At 40.4% G+C, this 14,224-nt stretch overlaps 2 protein-coding genes across 4 annotated transcripts; one reads left to right on the forward strand and one right to left on the reverse strand.

The window, feature by feature from the left end:
- The first annotated feature begins 330 nt into the window (after positions 1-330).
- Positions 331-5,527, forward strand: LOC310995320 (sialate O-acetylesterase-like). Its single transcript, XM_083984335.1, has 10 exons — positions 331-504; positions 658-817; positions 1,085-1,241; positions 1,417-1,555; positions 2,906-3,074; positions 3,229-3,311; positions 3,423-3,556; positions 3,722-3,876; positions 4,547-4,733; positions 4,940-5,527. Exons 1-10 carry the CDS (start codon positions 384-386, stop codon positions 5,204-5,206), a joined length of 1,572 nt encoding a protein of 523 aa, XP_083840461.1. The 5' UTR covers positions 331-383; the 3' UTR covers positions 5,207-5,527.
- Positions 5,528-5,573: 46 nt separating this feature from the next.
- LOC310995555 (transforming growth factor beta regulator 1-like) lies at positions 5,574-12,555 on the reverse strand. 3 transcript variants are annotated; one of them, XM_083984642.1, is made up of 15 exons: positions 12,337-12,555; positions 11,965-12,102; positions 11,541-11,598; positions 11,317-11,399; positions 11,098-11,134; positions 10,686-10,748; positions 9,869-10,105; positions 9,105-9,175; positions 8,635-8,873; positions 8,388-8,524; positions 8,105-8,251; positions 7,797-7,894; positions 7,497-7,607; positions 6,694-6,839; positions 5,574-6,200 (listed from the first exon to the last, which is right to left on the reverse strand). In XM_083984642.1, exons 2-15 carry the CDS (start codon positions 12,081-12,083, stop codon positions 6,112-6,114), a joined length of 1,635 nt encoding a protein of 544 aa, XP_083840768.1. In that variant the 5' UTR covers positions 12,084-12,102; positions 12,337-12,555; the 3' UTR covers positions 5,574-6,111. The 3 variants fall into 3 exon arrangements, with proteins under 3 accessions (XP_083840768.1, XP_083840769.1, XP_083840770.1); XM_083984643.1 differs by lacking the exon at positions 12,337-12,555 and adding an exon at positions 12,259-12,332 and having other exon boundaries at positions 11,965-12,225; XM_083984644.1 differs by lacking the exons at positions 11,541-11,598; positions 12,337-12,555 and having other exon boundaries at positions 11,965-12,069.
- Positions 12,556-14,224: the final 1,669 nt, after the last annotated feature.

The following is a 14,224-nucleotide window of genomic DNA, read 5'->3' on the forward strand; positions in this document are numbered from 1 at the left end:
GAGAGACACGCACGCACCTCAGTGATGTTCTCATGTCATGTTGGTTGGTTTTTTAAGACAGAAACCATCAATTTTTGTTTTTTTAAATGTGGATTTATAGCGTTTTGAGAAAAAATAAAATAAACTTTGAGTTTTTAATCAACAATATTGTTGTTTGATTTAATAATCATTGTTCAACATGTTCAGACTGAGCCAACAATCATTTTAACAGGATAAATTGAATATTAACAAAATGGGTGGGTCTAGGTAAAAAATGTCATTTTCTGGAAAACTATTAAAATGGATTTATAGCGTTTTGGAAAAGAACTCTTCAATTGTTGATGTTAGGAGTTCCGTGACTGGTAGGGTACACGGTCGGTCTGTGATATGACTGAGCATGTCAAATGACGGGCATGCGTCTGTCCGACAGAACCTCTCATCTTTTTATTAACATGAGTTGTCTGTTTGTCATGGCAATAACACTGTGGGCTGTTTTTGTTCTTGTAGCTTCTGTTGACAGCTTTGGTGAGTAACACTGTGTAAGCATTTAACCGTGTGAAAGTAAAGCAGAACTGAAAGTTAATACAGCCTATCCTTCCTGTTTTTTATCATGTGATTTTTTTTTTTAATTCAAGTAGGCTGTAGTAAAGAGATGAATAGAGTTGTCTGTGTGTGCAGATGCGGGGCTGCGCTTTGCCTCCTACTATGGAGACCACATGGTGCTGCAGAAGTCTCCAGAGAGCGCTGTGTTGTGGGGCTACGGCCCTGAGGGGGCACAGGTCAACGTCACCTTGTCAGGACCGATAACACAGAAAACCTCACCAGTCACTGTGACAAAAGTTAAGTGCAGCCAGTTGCTGTCAGACAGGAAGTTGATCCTAACATCTGCAGGGTGCTGAGGGCAGCAGGTGCCACATTAAGTGACCCTGACAGGGACGGATGGGGGCAAAAACCCCTCTTTTTTGTTTTTTGAGGTTGTTTTATGCAACCGCTTCTATCAAAAGCATATTCCAGTAATCCAAATGATTAAATGCTGCTTTTTTTTCTTACCTGCACTTATTTTTCCTTCATTGACAGTTTGTGTAAATACTTATATTTCATTTACAGGTGTCTGGCGAGTCACCCTCGACCCCGTTGAAGCTGGCGGTCCCTACACTGTGAAGGCAGTCACCGAAGGCAGCACGGCCACTCTATTAGATGTGCTGTTTGGAGATGTTTGGTTGTGTGGAGGACAGAGCAACATGTACTTCACAACATCAGAGGTAGGCGAGGCTATTGCACATAAAAAAGCATAGGAGCAGTATGAATGGTTTAGGACAGTATCACTGACCTGGCATGGAGCAAAAACATGACATTCTAGACAAAGAGCAGTCTATTTGAAATGTATTAATGCATTTATTCACATTTTATTGTTTAATGATGAACTCTCCCCGATAGATTTTCAATGCATCAGACGAGCTGGCCCTCGCAGCCAAGTATCCTCATGTCAGGACTTTCATGGCAGCCTTGAACATGAGCGAAAGAGAAGTGACTGATCTGATTCAGGTGGAACATCCCTGGACTGTGCCCACAGCGGGTGAGCCACTGATTTATTTATTAATTCCCAGAATTGTTCGAAGAGTTGTTTTGTTTGCAGCTAAAGCTTTTGGGGGTTTTGAACTACTGCATCTGAGCTCTGTGTTGCTAAATTGAAGCTACTGTTTTGTTTCAGGTACAGCATACACTACCAGTCAAAATTTTGGACACACCTTCTCATTCAATGGTCTTTCTTTATTTTTATTACTTTCTACATTGTAGATTTATACTTAAACCAGCACTAAGTAACTTTTCAACCTTCATAAAATATTTTCATAACTTTTGTGATGATACATCGACTTACAACAAGTTGAATGTCATGGCCTGAGGGGGTCTGTATCACTTTCTCTGGCACTAAGCAACTTTGAGGTGGATGGCAGTAACCCGGCTCTCACTTAAGTTTCACTTTCGCAAGTCACGACAAGGAGGGAGCAGGCAATGCGGCACGTTCCCGCCGGATTGTGTATGTGTGTTTACTGTGAAATGATCCGCTGGAAACAAAAACTTAGTTTGGACGTCTTCTGTTAATTTCCATGCACCAGGAGATCAGGATGTTTACGGCGCTATGCGCTGGTGCTCATGGGAGATGGAGTCTCCCTTCAGGCAAAACACTACTGCTTTGGTCCACTGGCGCCGCCAAACTCAACCAAAAATGAAAGTTCTTTAGTATTGCTTTAAGATATCAAAACTATGAAGGAACACTTATGGAATTACAATGCCTTGCAAAAGTATTCATACCCCTTGATTTTTTCCATATTTTGGCACATTACAAGTTGAACAACATGTATCATTTGCCTTCCACTTAACAATTATGTGCTACTTTGCGTTGGTCTATCACATAAAATCCCAATAAAATACATTCAAGTTTGTGGTTGTAACATGACAAAATGTGGAAAGGTTCCAGGTGTGTGAATACTTTTGCAAGACGCTGTATAGGAGATGGTTTGGTATGAGTTGGACCGCAGAATGAAGGCAAAACAGCCAACAAGAGCTCAGCACCTCTGGGAACTCCTTCAAGACTGTTGGAATTGGATTGGTGCAAACATCTGTCATCAAAACATAAAGATGGCCACTTCGAAAAATCTAATATATAAAACATATTCTGCTTTGTTTAACACTTTTTTGTTTACTACATAATTCCACATGTGTTCCTTCATAGTTTTGATGACTTCATTTTGAATCTTCACTGTAGAAAAGTAATGGAAATAAAGAAAAAACATTGAATGAGACGGTGTGTCCAAACTTTTGACTGGTAGTGTATATCAACCATGATGCTTTTTGTTTGTCTATGTATTTTCACCAACTTGCTCTCTGTGGATTGATGAATTAAACAAGCGAGTGTTGTTTGCAGGGAGCCTGGCTGACTTTTCCGCAGTGTGCTGGCTCTTTGGACGTTACATGAACAAGATTCTGAATTACCCCGTCGGACTGGTGGAGTCCTGCTGGGGAGGCACGCCCGTGGAGGTCTGGTCATCTTCCAGAGCGCTGCAGCAGTGTGGACTACAGGGAACCACAGACGGGTACAGATATGAAGACAGCACAGCTCAGATAACCTGCAGCCTACGTAGTAATTCTGTTCACAGGCAAATGTGTGAATGTCTCTGATGTGTAACTAATAACCGAGGAGAGCTAACTTTAATGAACTGTATTGTTTCTACTTTATGCATCCTACAGCCCTAAAAACAATTCAATCTTGTGGAATGCAATGATCCACCCACTGCTTAACATGACCATCAAAGGAGCCATCTGGTATCAAGGTACGTCAGGACCATCTGCACATGTTTCATAGTCAATGTATATTTGATTTTTTTTTTTTTAAAGAGCAAAGACAACACATGTATCTATCTATGAGGTTTTGACTCTTTCAGGTGAGGCAAATGCAGAATATCACCAGGACAAGTACAATTGTTCTTTCCCTGCTATGATTGATGACTGGAGGATGGCATTTCATCAGGGCTCAGGGGGACAGACAGCTATTGATTTCCCCTTTGGGTTTGTCCAGGTATGTAACCGTGTTACTCTGACTTCAGTGTAGTGGTAGTGGTAGCATCAAAAAAGACTTATTGCTTCACTGTCGCCATGTCAATAAAATAAAAAGACCTTGCTCATATTATTTGGATTATTATATCGGTCCAACTCGTGTTTCTTCTCTTCCCCCTATGTCCAGCTGTCCACCTACAAAAAAGACGCCACAGACGATGGCTTTCCCAACATCCGCTGGCACCAGACGGCAGACTTTGGCTTTGTCCCCAACTCAAGGATGAAGCGAACTTTCATGGCCGTGGCTTTGGATTTACCGGATACAACATCGCCCTATGGCACGTAAGGATCCTGTTCATAGGTTTGCATAGGAAGTGAGATCCTTAAATTACCAAAAAGCATCGCAGAGTATGTGTGATTCACACTTAGTAGCATGGGGGTGTGATTAGCCTTTATCGAGCATTAATTAACACTGAAGTGTTCTTTTCAAGGTGGTAGACAGTGACACCGCATTAATTAATTCAAATCACTGCTGCAGAACTTCTTCACATGGGTTTGATGGATTCTTACATGTCTTTTAATGTATTAATTTAAACCCTAACTCTCAACTTAAGAGATGTGGTGCAGGAAGCCGTTTCAGGTTTGACCTAATGTCACTCCAGAGTATGCTGCAAGAGTTTTAATTGGAGCAAAGCGATTATCAGATCGCACCTGTTCAAACCATTCTGTTCTGGCTTCTTGTAAAGTCTCTGGGTAGATTTTAGGATCCTTATAAACAAAAGTTTCCTGGACTTGCTTATGATATGCAGCCAAGCCACTTTAAGCCTCTGGCATAACTCTTAACATCGACAGACTCTTCGATGCACTAAAAAAACCTTCTCTCTGTTGATTTTCTTTATTTAAAGTGTACAAATGTGACCATGTGACCTGCTTTCGTATTTGACTTTTAAGCTGCCTGTCTGGTCTTACAGACTGGCATGTGACTTATTTATTTACTTTGTGTGTTCGTCAGAATCCATCCTCGGGACAAGCAGGACGTAGCCTACAGGCTGACATTAGGAGCGAGGGCAGTGGCTTATAATGAAAAGGACGTGTCCTTTCTTGGACCTTTCCCCGTCCAAATCCTGTCCTCACAAACGTTTGTCAACATAACCTACGACCAGTCTGTCTCTGTCACATATTCGAAGGACGTCTTTGAGGTAAAGTGGAGTCATTGTAGATGTACATTTTTCTCCCATATACACATACTAGGTTTGATAACAGTGTTAACACATTGTTTGCATGGATCACTAATAAACAAAAAGAATTGTGACTAATGTTTGGTCTAACTATGTCGGAGACAAACTCATTTCATGCTGCAAGTAATTGAGCTCCCTTGTATCGATCCTTTTATGTTTAAATACAGGTCTGTTGTTCTGGGACTGTGGCTCCATGCGGGTCCAAGTCCCTCTGGGTTGCAGCTCCTATCTTACAACAGGGTCCAACCACCGTCCAGTTATCTGCCGGCTTGTGTCCAGCCACTGATAAAGTAGCTGCTGTTCGATATGCATGGAGAGATTGGCCCTGTGACTTTAAAGCCTGTCCAGTTTACAGCACCAGTGGGGTTTTACCTGCCCCTCCTTTCATTATCAACCGCTACTCTGATAAAGGAAACGTTTGGAAAAGCTACTGAAGCAGAAACTGCAAGAAGACAATGTGATAAAAAAAAAAAAAAAATACACATTCGGTCCTTGAGGTCAAATGAGCTGATTGGACAGATAGTGAGTCTCCTACCCGACACACTATCATGTTATAGATTTATCGGCCGGACGAGTCTGGACACTGAAAGAGCTTGTAGAAGGTCAGAGACCTCTGGGGCAAACTGTTTTCTAAATATATGTATGATTTTGTATGATGTGCCAATAATTGCTGGACTGTATGAATTTAGGAAAATGAGACATATTTTTTTTATTTTGATTTAAACTGATTCAGATAAGTTCTGCTGACATACATAATTTGCACAAATAAATCAAACAAACAAATCAACAAGGTTATGTGGATGTGATTACATTACATTCAAAGCCAAAGCTTTTACATGGGAAAAACAGACTTAAAGGTAATGGAATTATTGATTCATCCAAATATGAGATACATTTGTTTCAACCGGGAAAAACTTCAAATAGGGCACCAACATGCATCAGTGTGTACGTGGGAAAGCATAATCGTCTTATTTTCAGTTTTTCCGGTGTGATCCCTAACTAGTTAAAATGGTATATTAGTATCATCCTAAACATGTCAGCTAGGACTCGGTCATACATACAGTAACAAATGTAATTTCCACTACAGAGGTGTTAGTTATCACATTAAGCACAAAGTCAATCTGCCACATCCAGCATATTATTATCATCCATGTCAGCACACAGCTTGCAGTAACGCTGTCTGGAGCTAGCTAGGAGGGCGACATATAATACATAGCATAAATCTGAGCCAATATGACGCCATTGCAAGAATAATTTAACCGGGAAAATGTACCGGTAGGCTTTGTCAGTAACAAAGAATGTGATCGGGTGAGACCTTATTTCAGCGGCGCCGTCAGAATCAGGAGCTGAAGTATGAGGTAGAGGGCTTCATGGTGGGGGATGTCAGGTGGTGCTGATGAGAGGAGCTAGGAGACTGTGGTGTCTGTCCTGAGGAAACAGAAAGAACAGAGGCCGTCGGTGTGATCATCCTGTCAGCATTAGAAATGTAGGAAATGACAAAAACAGAAGTACTGTTACAAATAATTGGGTTCACTTTTACTTTGAAAGTCTATTAAGAACATCCCGTGACTCCTATGAGGAAGTGTACTTTTGTTTTCCAGCCAAACGAGGCAGTTAGATTCGTGATATGTGATTTCTAGCAGAGGCCTGGTGAAGCAGTTGGTGGGATGAGTGTTATTGACACAGAGCAGAGCGACGTTGAGCTGAGAGACTCTACTGGAGCAGCTTCACTGCTTCACTCAGACATTTTGACAGCAGGCCCCAAAGAACAAGACACAGCTTCTTATTTGTTTTCCCACTAAGAGATTCTATTTATACAGTAATTCAAGCTGTTTAACCTCGAGGCTTCTAGTCTGTACATGTTGGATGGACATACCAGCTTTAATGTACACTAGAACCATGCTATAGAAATATAACTAACCTGTGATGTGCTCCGTTTTGATGTTCTCATCAAAGCCCTGGTGTCTCTGGTAGGCTTCAAAGTTAACGGAGGCATCGTCCTCTGATAGGCTGTGGGGAACCTGGCCGTCACTGGGGCGACACACCTCAAATCGGATCCATCTGTAGCTAAAAGAACAAGGTAAAATTTAAGCACAAGATCATCTTGCTACGACATATCATAATTGACTGTTACTAAAAGTAACAAGTATGTAGGTTACTTCCTCCAGGGTTGTCAGTGTTTTCCAGTCTCTTGTTTTCGTGGGTTTTATATGATGCAACGGTTTGAGAGTTTCAGAAACATCATTATCTGAATCATCATAAACAGGGAACAACAGTTTTTTTGTAATACTTGCTGTGATTGGGAGACAAACTTTATTTATGGTACTTTGTAGTCCATGAAACACTTTTCTACATTCCATGGGTTTCCCAAAATTGCACAACCAATGTAGATGTTGAAAATGGTGAGATCTGTCTTGTGTTATAATTAACAAATAAATTACAATTGTTTGTTAATTTCATGGATGAGTCGGGAAGTGCTGCAGTTTTGGGTCCCAGCAAGCCGAGGAAATTGGTCTGCCATGTTTTCGACTACTAATCCTTGACGGTAATATTAGACTAGACTGCTTTTGCTTTAGTAATTTAAACTCTCACTGGACACAGAACCCAGAACAGTCCAGACTTTACTACACAACACTCTTCAGCTTTTCTACTCTAAAATGTTATAAAAGCATAGAAACAAATTTCATTCTTATTCTGAAATGATAATCTTTAAGTTACTCTTACTTGGTACATTTGCGTGCTCCTGGACAACTCTGGATGAGATTCTGGATGGTTGGGTGGGAGAAACCAAAGAAGTCTGCTCCTGATGGCACAATGGGCGTCACAGACTTGGAACTAGAAGAAGGACATGTTGAATGAGTACACAATTATATTACAAGTGATATTTAATTAAGTTGACATGGAGAAAAAAAAGTTTTTTTAACATTTGGTGGACATTTTCTATTCCTGTTCATGCCTACTATGTCATTCATGCAGAATAACCGCAAACTATTCAGTCCAAGCCTCTGTGGTGAATGTCTTTACCTGACAGATGCGATGGTCTTCAGGAGGTTGGAGTGGCACGTCAGGGCAGAGGAGGCCACGATGGCATTTTGAGGATCGTCTTCAGGCACGATCTCAAACTGGAGAGACAAAATGTTGTAAAAAAAAATATATACTGTATATGTATGTATATCTATATATGAATTGAAGGATGATTGCCAGTGCAGTAGTATTTTAATAGAGCAAATGTTTATTTACCAATTTCATAAAGTATCTGTGTGCAAGGTTTAAGAGAATGATGAGGGATATTTGGCAAAACTGCAGACAATCACAGCTGTGTGTGTGTTTACCTGTGGAAGTGTTCCCCCATCTTTGATTTGGCAGGTGTAGAGGCACTGCTGGTCAGGGTTTTTCATGCTGGCAAAGATCCGTGTGCTGCAGAAGCCCACTGGGTAGATGGCATACTCATCATGGAACAGCATTCTGTCTGTGATGATCTGGAGAGCAGTCAGATAATGTGGTTTTACTCTAACCACCAAGCTAAACTCAAGATGGCCTTTATGTGTCGTGGCAAGATGACATAGATTTACCTTAAGTTTACCACTGTGATAATAGCAAAGCTGTGACACTGACCTCCCCCAGACTGTAGACTGTTAAACCTCCCAGTACGATAGGAAAGACGGGACGACCAGATGAGTCCAGAGGGATGGGCTGCACCAGCTTCCGAGACCCGTCTGCTAGCTTTCTCTTCTTAGACATCTTCTTTGGCACTGAATAAAACATAAGGCGGTGAAATAATTGGCTAAAGGTGAAAGCAAAATATTCAAATTTCATCAATTATCAATATGCATTTGCATTAATGCTTGACCAAAGCACTCACAATCTTCTTTTCCATTCTCCCGTCCTCGCTCCTTCCTTTCTTTCTTGGGTTTCTTTAGAGGTCCCTCTTCCCCCGTTGACACAGATGACGTCAGGTTGTGCCCCCCCGACAGCCCTGAAGCCCCTGCAACTCCTGAGGTTAATGCCACAGGTGGCACAGGAGGATGAGAGCTGGAAGGTGTAGGTAATATCTCGCCGTCTGACAAAGACTGGTACTGCAACAACGACTTCAGTAAAAACCTGCAAATTAAAATAAATGTTTAAATTCACATAAAGATCACATTAATTGGAAAATGCACAATAAATTGCCATCTTCACAATTTTAAAACTTCATCATATCCATGTATAAGAATAACAAAACATGACAAAAGGGAATGAATGGGTGGGTCCTTGCTGAACGAAGCAGAGGGCCAATATCGTATTTCAGAACTTTATGATAATCATAAGCAGAGCTGAAATCTGTCCACTCACCTTCTCTCCTCCTTTGCTCTCAAAAACTTCTCTTCTAAGTGGGCAACTTCATCACAGAGAGCTGCATTCTCCTGTAGGTGCAACAGTTTTACAACACTGATCAGTCAAGGGCTGCATATCCTGAAAGCAAGTTAAATTGTATACAACTTTAGCTGTCACCGGTAAGAAATTAAATTTTGTATTTGCATATATGCAGTATGTGGGGAAAAATAATACAGCAAGGGCTGTTACAATCGTGAAATTTTAGATGACATTTAATTGCAATACAAATAATTACTATTAACAATAACAATAGGCTTTTTCACTAAATAGTATACAAATAATACACTACACCTTATGAAGAAGAGAAGCCATTTATTGGCATTAAAGATTGGAACATATAAATTAAAAACTGCATTTCTGTTTGATCTAAATTCATGATAAATGCTCATCAAAATTCGGTCGTCGAATATTAGAAGAAAGATTTGTGGCTCTCCACTTGTGTCGTTGAACTATAGCAGAAGACGGGGGGGCGCAATGTGATGGTGTCATTAAAAGAGCTCAATTCGAACCTCAAACGGAGGAAAACGACAAGAAAATAGTGATCGAAATGTGATGTTTCTGTTAGTTTCATCCAGCTGTTTTTATACAGATGAATGTATAGGATTTTAACGATTATGCAAAAGAAATAAATGTGGTCAGCTCAAAAAATTCAAAAATTCAGGCAATTATGTAATAGTTGTGACTGGCCTACCTACAGCTATGTATTAATTAAGTTCACTCACAAATATCATGGCCCGAGCAGCTTTGCGCAGCCTGAGGTACTTGAGTCGGTACTTTTCATTCTGGTTTTTTCGCGAACCCCTCTTCATCTTGGCCTTGTGTTCAGAGGAGCCAGTGGGGGACGGGAAGGCCGGCGCCGAGGTACCCGAGCCAGAACTGCTGATGGCGTTCCGCTGCGGAGAGCTGAGGAAAGACTGAGCAGTGAAGGCCTGCAGGGCCTGCTGCCGCTCCTCATCAGTCTGCAGTGAGACAGAGGGGAGAGAAAGACAGAGGTCTGTTCATTTTGTGCCAGTGAGTTCCTGAGGCTCAAGCTTGTGTTGCCTGCAGGAGAGACAGATGACAATACAGACTACCAGATAGACGGACAATTCACACTGATGTAGCTTCCACATAAACTGCTGTATGACAAACAATGAACTGAAACCAAAACGTGCATGAGCTGATTAAAACTGAAGAAATTAAAATGAGAGTATGTCTTCCCTGATTAGGTTTGAGAAGGAAATAAAACATCTATGACGTTACATCACATTATCACAGCCAGATAATATTGTCACTCCACAGCAAAAACACTGCATCTGCCAATTTTTAATGACACTATAATGCAAAATTCAATATTGATAATTCTGTCTATGGTGCAATCGAACCAGGAAATGAGGTGTATCCATCTATAGCTCTGGACCACAAGTCCTGTATGAACAGCAGCGCCTAAGTATTTATCCATGACAAATAGCCTGGCGTAAAAGGTCAAATGCCCTTTCAGTATCCCAGAATATATTCAGAGTTAGTGTGAAATAGCCATTAGTATCCCAGTTAACTCACCAGCAGTGCAAAGACTCCATTTCTGTTCTCAATCCTCTTGAATCTCCTGCTGCCTTTTTGTGTCTGAAACATATGTGAGACTGAGGCCAAATGCAAGGGGCTGGAAAAGCCCAAAATCTCACTCCCAATTTAGATTAATTCCATCATTATTAGAAAGCAGCTGCTTCAAGGCTTGTTCGTGTGTGTGAGCAGACGGCGCCATTTGTTGTGATTGCAGCAGCGCTTCTCATTAAAATAGTGAAATAAGGTCAAAGAAGCAGGATGGAAAAACATGGAGAAAGAAAAAAAAATAGGAAAAGAAATACAGACAATGCTTGTACAGTACTGACTGAACAAACACGGATGGAGATGCAAGTTATTATACTCAACAGCAGAGGTTGCTGTCTGGCTGAGTCTTAAACACCCTCCTTACCTCACGATACATGACAGCCTCCAGACTCGATTTTGCACTGCAAAGAAGAGAGAAATGAGATGAGCAATGTCTAACTGTAGATTAAACAACTAGTCTGTGGTCTAAAGCATCTAAGACAAACACTATGTATAATATATTGTGTGTTAAGTGTTTCATGATTTGACATTTGGACACACATGGCAAAAAAGATGGTGTAGTAAATTGAGAGTATTGCTGTACTTGGATTGAACAAGTCCTCTGTCAATGATTCTCTGTTTAATCTCCTTTATGTGCATGGGACGTCCTGCCTCCTCCAAGACAATCTACGTGAAAAAAAAAAAAATAAGGAAAAAAAAAAAAACTGAACAAAACAGAACTTGAAAACAAAAACTCGTACAGCAGTTGATCATAGTAAATAGTATTAATGACACCAAACTGAATAATGAGCAATTAATGACAGACACCTGTGCAGCATCAAGCCATGTGAGGTTTGGCTTCTCTGCAATTTCACTGGGTGGTTCACTGCAAATAGGAAAAACTCAGTATTATCCAGTGAAACATTGTCATTTGCTTTACTGGCACTTTAGCAAAATTATTAGCAAAAGAATATCAAAATCTTAGAGCACATACTCATCTACCATGTGTTTTAGCAAAAAGGAAATGTCAGGAAACTAAGCATGAGAGGTGTTGTGGTGATGTATGTTGAATTGCACAGCAAATGATGTGGCCAAAAAATATAACTAAAAGAAACTGAATGACTAAAAGCTCAGAGTCATCCAGGCAAATCCCTACTCTGCTGCTGTTTTTCTTTAGTTTTGATTCCTACCAACTTTTATTCGGGCACAGCTATACTGTCTGTGACAGGAAAACCATATTATTTTGAACAACCTCTCCAGAGTTTCTGCAGTCCCAGACAGACTTGCTATGCTGTCCAGAGCAGGAAACAGAGAGTAGTTCCCCTGTCCATCAGCCTCCATCTCGGATTCAAACGAGTTGAGAGACTCCATAGGAGACAGGGACGACCCTCTGTCCGGTGGAGAGAAGACACATTAATAAAACATTTACTATCCAGCATAGGCTATCTCTCTGTCAGAAACAGACACTTACACATACCTAGCTACTGCAAAAGGTACACAACAACACAGAGACCTGCATGCATATCTGTTACAGTGAAGCTAATACCTGCTAAGTTCTAGCAGCTGCTAGTAACATAAACAACAGGAACAAAGCGTATGCAGAGGCAAATATATACACACACACCTCAACTAAAATGCAGCAAAACCAACGAGTCCACTTCTTTGCAGTTCGTGCTCCCGGACTGTTTTGCCTCCGTGTGTAAACCGGAACCTTCGCTCGCTTTTATTGTTTACATAGCAGAGAGAAGCTAAAGGCTAACGTGAACTAGACAGCAGCCCGATCTGACGTCACCGCGGCGACGCTGAGAGGCTGAGCACAAAATAAATGTTTCAGTAATATGGATCAAAACTAAAGTATCGACTGTAAACACTGTCGATTACGAAGAAAGAGTGAGGGGAAATGAAAGCCGAAGTTTCCACCGGGTATGTTTACTGAGAGCACCTAAACCGGATATCCGGTTGAATCTGTTTTTCAAATGTAACTTTGTGACAGCATCAAAATTAGGCCAGAAGCATTATTTACAAACTTACATGATAGGCCAGGCACAGACCTCTTTTATATACAATCTATGGCACAGATACAGTGGGAAGATTTTTCCACTGTGGATTAGCGAGAAAAAAAAATTAATATTAATATTGCTTGAATACTTATTGAAAAAGACTGTGGTTAAATATTTCAGAAAAATACTGAGAAATTCAAGTTTGTTGCAAAGAAGTAGCCTTCAAATGTGTCCTTCCTGTATCTCACTCAGTGTGGAATTTCACTTTCTTATAGCTAATTTGTTCCCATTTCAATTGCAATGTTGCCTAAATTATGAGGCAATAACCCCTGCCCTTTTTTTCTTTTTCTTTCTTTTTTTTTTTTTACCATGCAACTGTTGATTTAGTGAAAGCATAGGCTTTTTGATTTGAGGTTGGTAGAAACTGATTTTTCTGTCAAGGTGGTGTAGTTAGGCCTACATGGAGTTGTATGTAGCCAGATCTCCACACAAAATGCACAATTTTTCATCTTACTGTCACAATATTTTCTTTAGATTCTTTGTTATTATAAAATGACACTGTGATACACCTAGATAATTTGTGTGGTTGTTTTTATTGTACAAGAACACCCAGATTAGATGAACATGTTGCAGAGTAGCCATATGCCACGCCTACACTGAGGAAGGACTGCCCTGTCCTAAATGCATGAGTGAAGATCTGGGCCCATTTTCTGTGAACTGAGAAATCATCATCTCTGAACTAAATTACTCTCAAATTATTGCTTAGTCAGCCTGTCATGGTGGTAGGCAATGAAAGGGTTAGATTCCCCATAAATGTGCTTCAAGCAAAGGGCATGAAAAATCATTTTTGTGGTTTTTATTTAAAAAATCCCTTGTGTCATGCAACTATGTTGGAGGTATCTGCTCAAGTTTTGAGCCAATCTATCCATTTTTCTGTCTCTCCTTTATAATGCGGCTGACACAAATTTTCTTTGTGGTTTTGTAAAATTATACTTGCAAATTCGAACAGTGACATTTCTTTCCAGTGCCCTGACCTAAATAAAACACATGTGTCAATGTTGACTGTTTTCATCTTTCTATTGTCCAAATAACTCATGTTGACATCATGTTCTGTTATGGATTATCTGGAGTATGAGAACACATTGTTTTTGAAAGTAGTTTATTTTTTTGATAAAAATAACTCCAGTTTATTCACTCCAGTCAAGTGGCTTCAAAATTGCCACAGACAGACAGGCTATGTCACAACCTGGGAAAATGAATCCAAAACTGTCTGCACAACTGAGTGTCACTACCGATAAGGGATAATACTATCTTGTTTTGGTGGTGGGGGGTGGGGGGACTCTTTAAAGCTCCACCATTCTCATTGACTGTATCTTCTGCACTCTATTGCCTCTCTTGCCAGCTTGTTGTTTGCCTAAACCTGTATTCTTCTGTCTGCACAACAAACCATAAAATCCTTCATTTATCCATGTTCATGATTCAGCTCTCTTTCTATATTGGGTCTCTTCTCAT

The sequence above is a fragment of the Trachurus trachurus genome, assembly GCF_905171665.1.
Source record: "Trachurus trachurus genome assembly, chromosome: 13".
Taxonomy (NCBI): Eukaryota; Metazoa; Chordata; class Actinopteri; order Carangiformes; family Carangidae; genus Trachurus; species Trachurus trachurus.

What these genes read in the sequence shown, in the direction of transcription:
- LOC310995320 (XM_083984335.1), top strand. Translation starts at nt 384, where the DNA reads ATGACGGGCATGCGTCTGTCCGACAGAACCTCTCATCTTTTTATTAAC. An exon ending in TGTACTTCACAACATCAGAG is followed by an intron (nt 1,242 to 1,416) that starts GTAGGCGAGGCT and finishes TCTCCCCGATAG; the next exon opens with ATTTTCAATGCATCAGACGA. An exon ending in AGGAGCCATCTGGTATCAAG is followed by an intron (nt 3,312 to 3,422) that starts GTACGTCAGGAC and finishes TGACTCTTTCAG; the next exon opens with GTGAGGCAAATGCAGAATAT.
- LOC310995555 (XM_083984642.1), bottom strand. Translation starts at nt 12,083, where the DNA reads ATGGAGTCTCTCAACTCGTTTGAATCCGAGATGGAGGCTGATGGACAG. An exon ending in CATGGCTTGATGCTGCACAG is followed by an intron (nt 11,400 to 11,540) that starts GTGTCTGTCATT and finishes TTTTTCACGTAG; the next exon opens with ATTGTCTTGGAGGAGGCAGG. An exon ending in GGAGCACGCAAATGTACCAA is followed by an intron (nt 6,840 to 7,496) that starts GTAAGAGTAACT and finishes TTGTTCTTTTAG; the next exon opens with CTACAGATGGATCCGATTTG.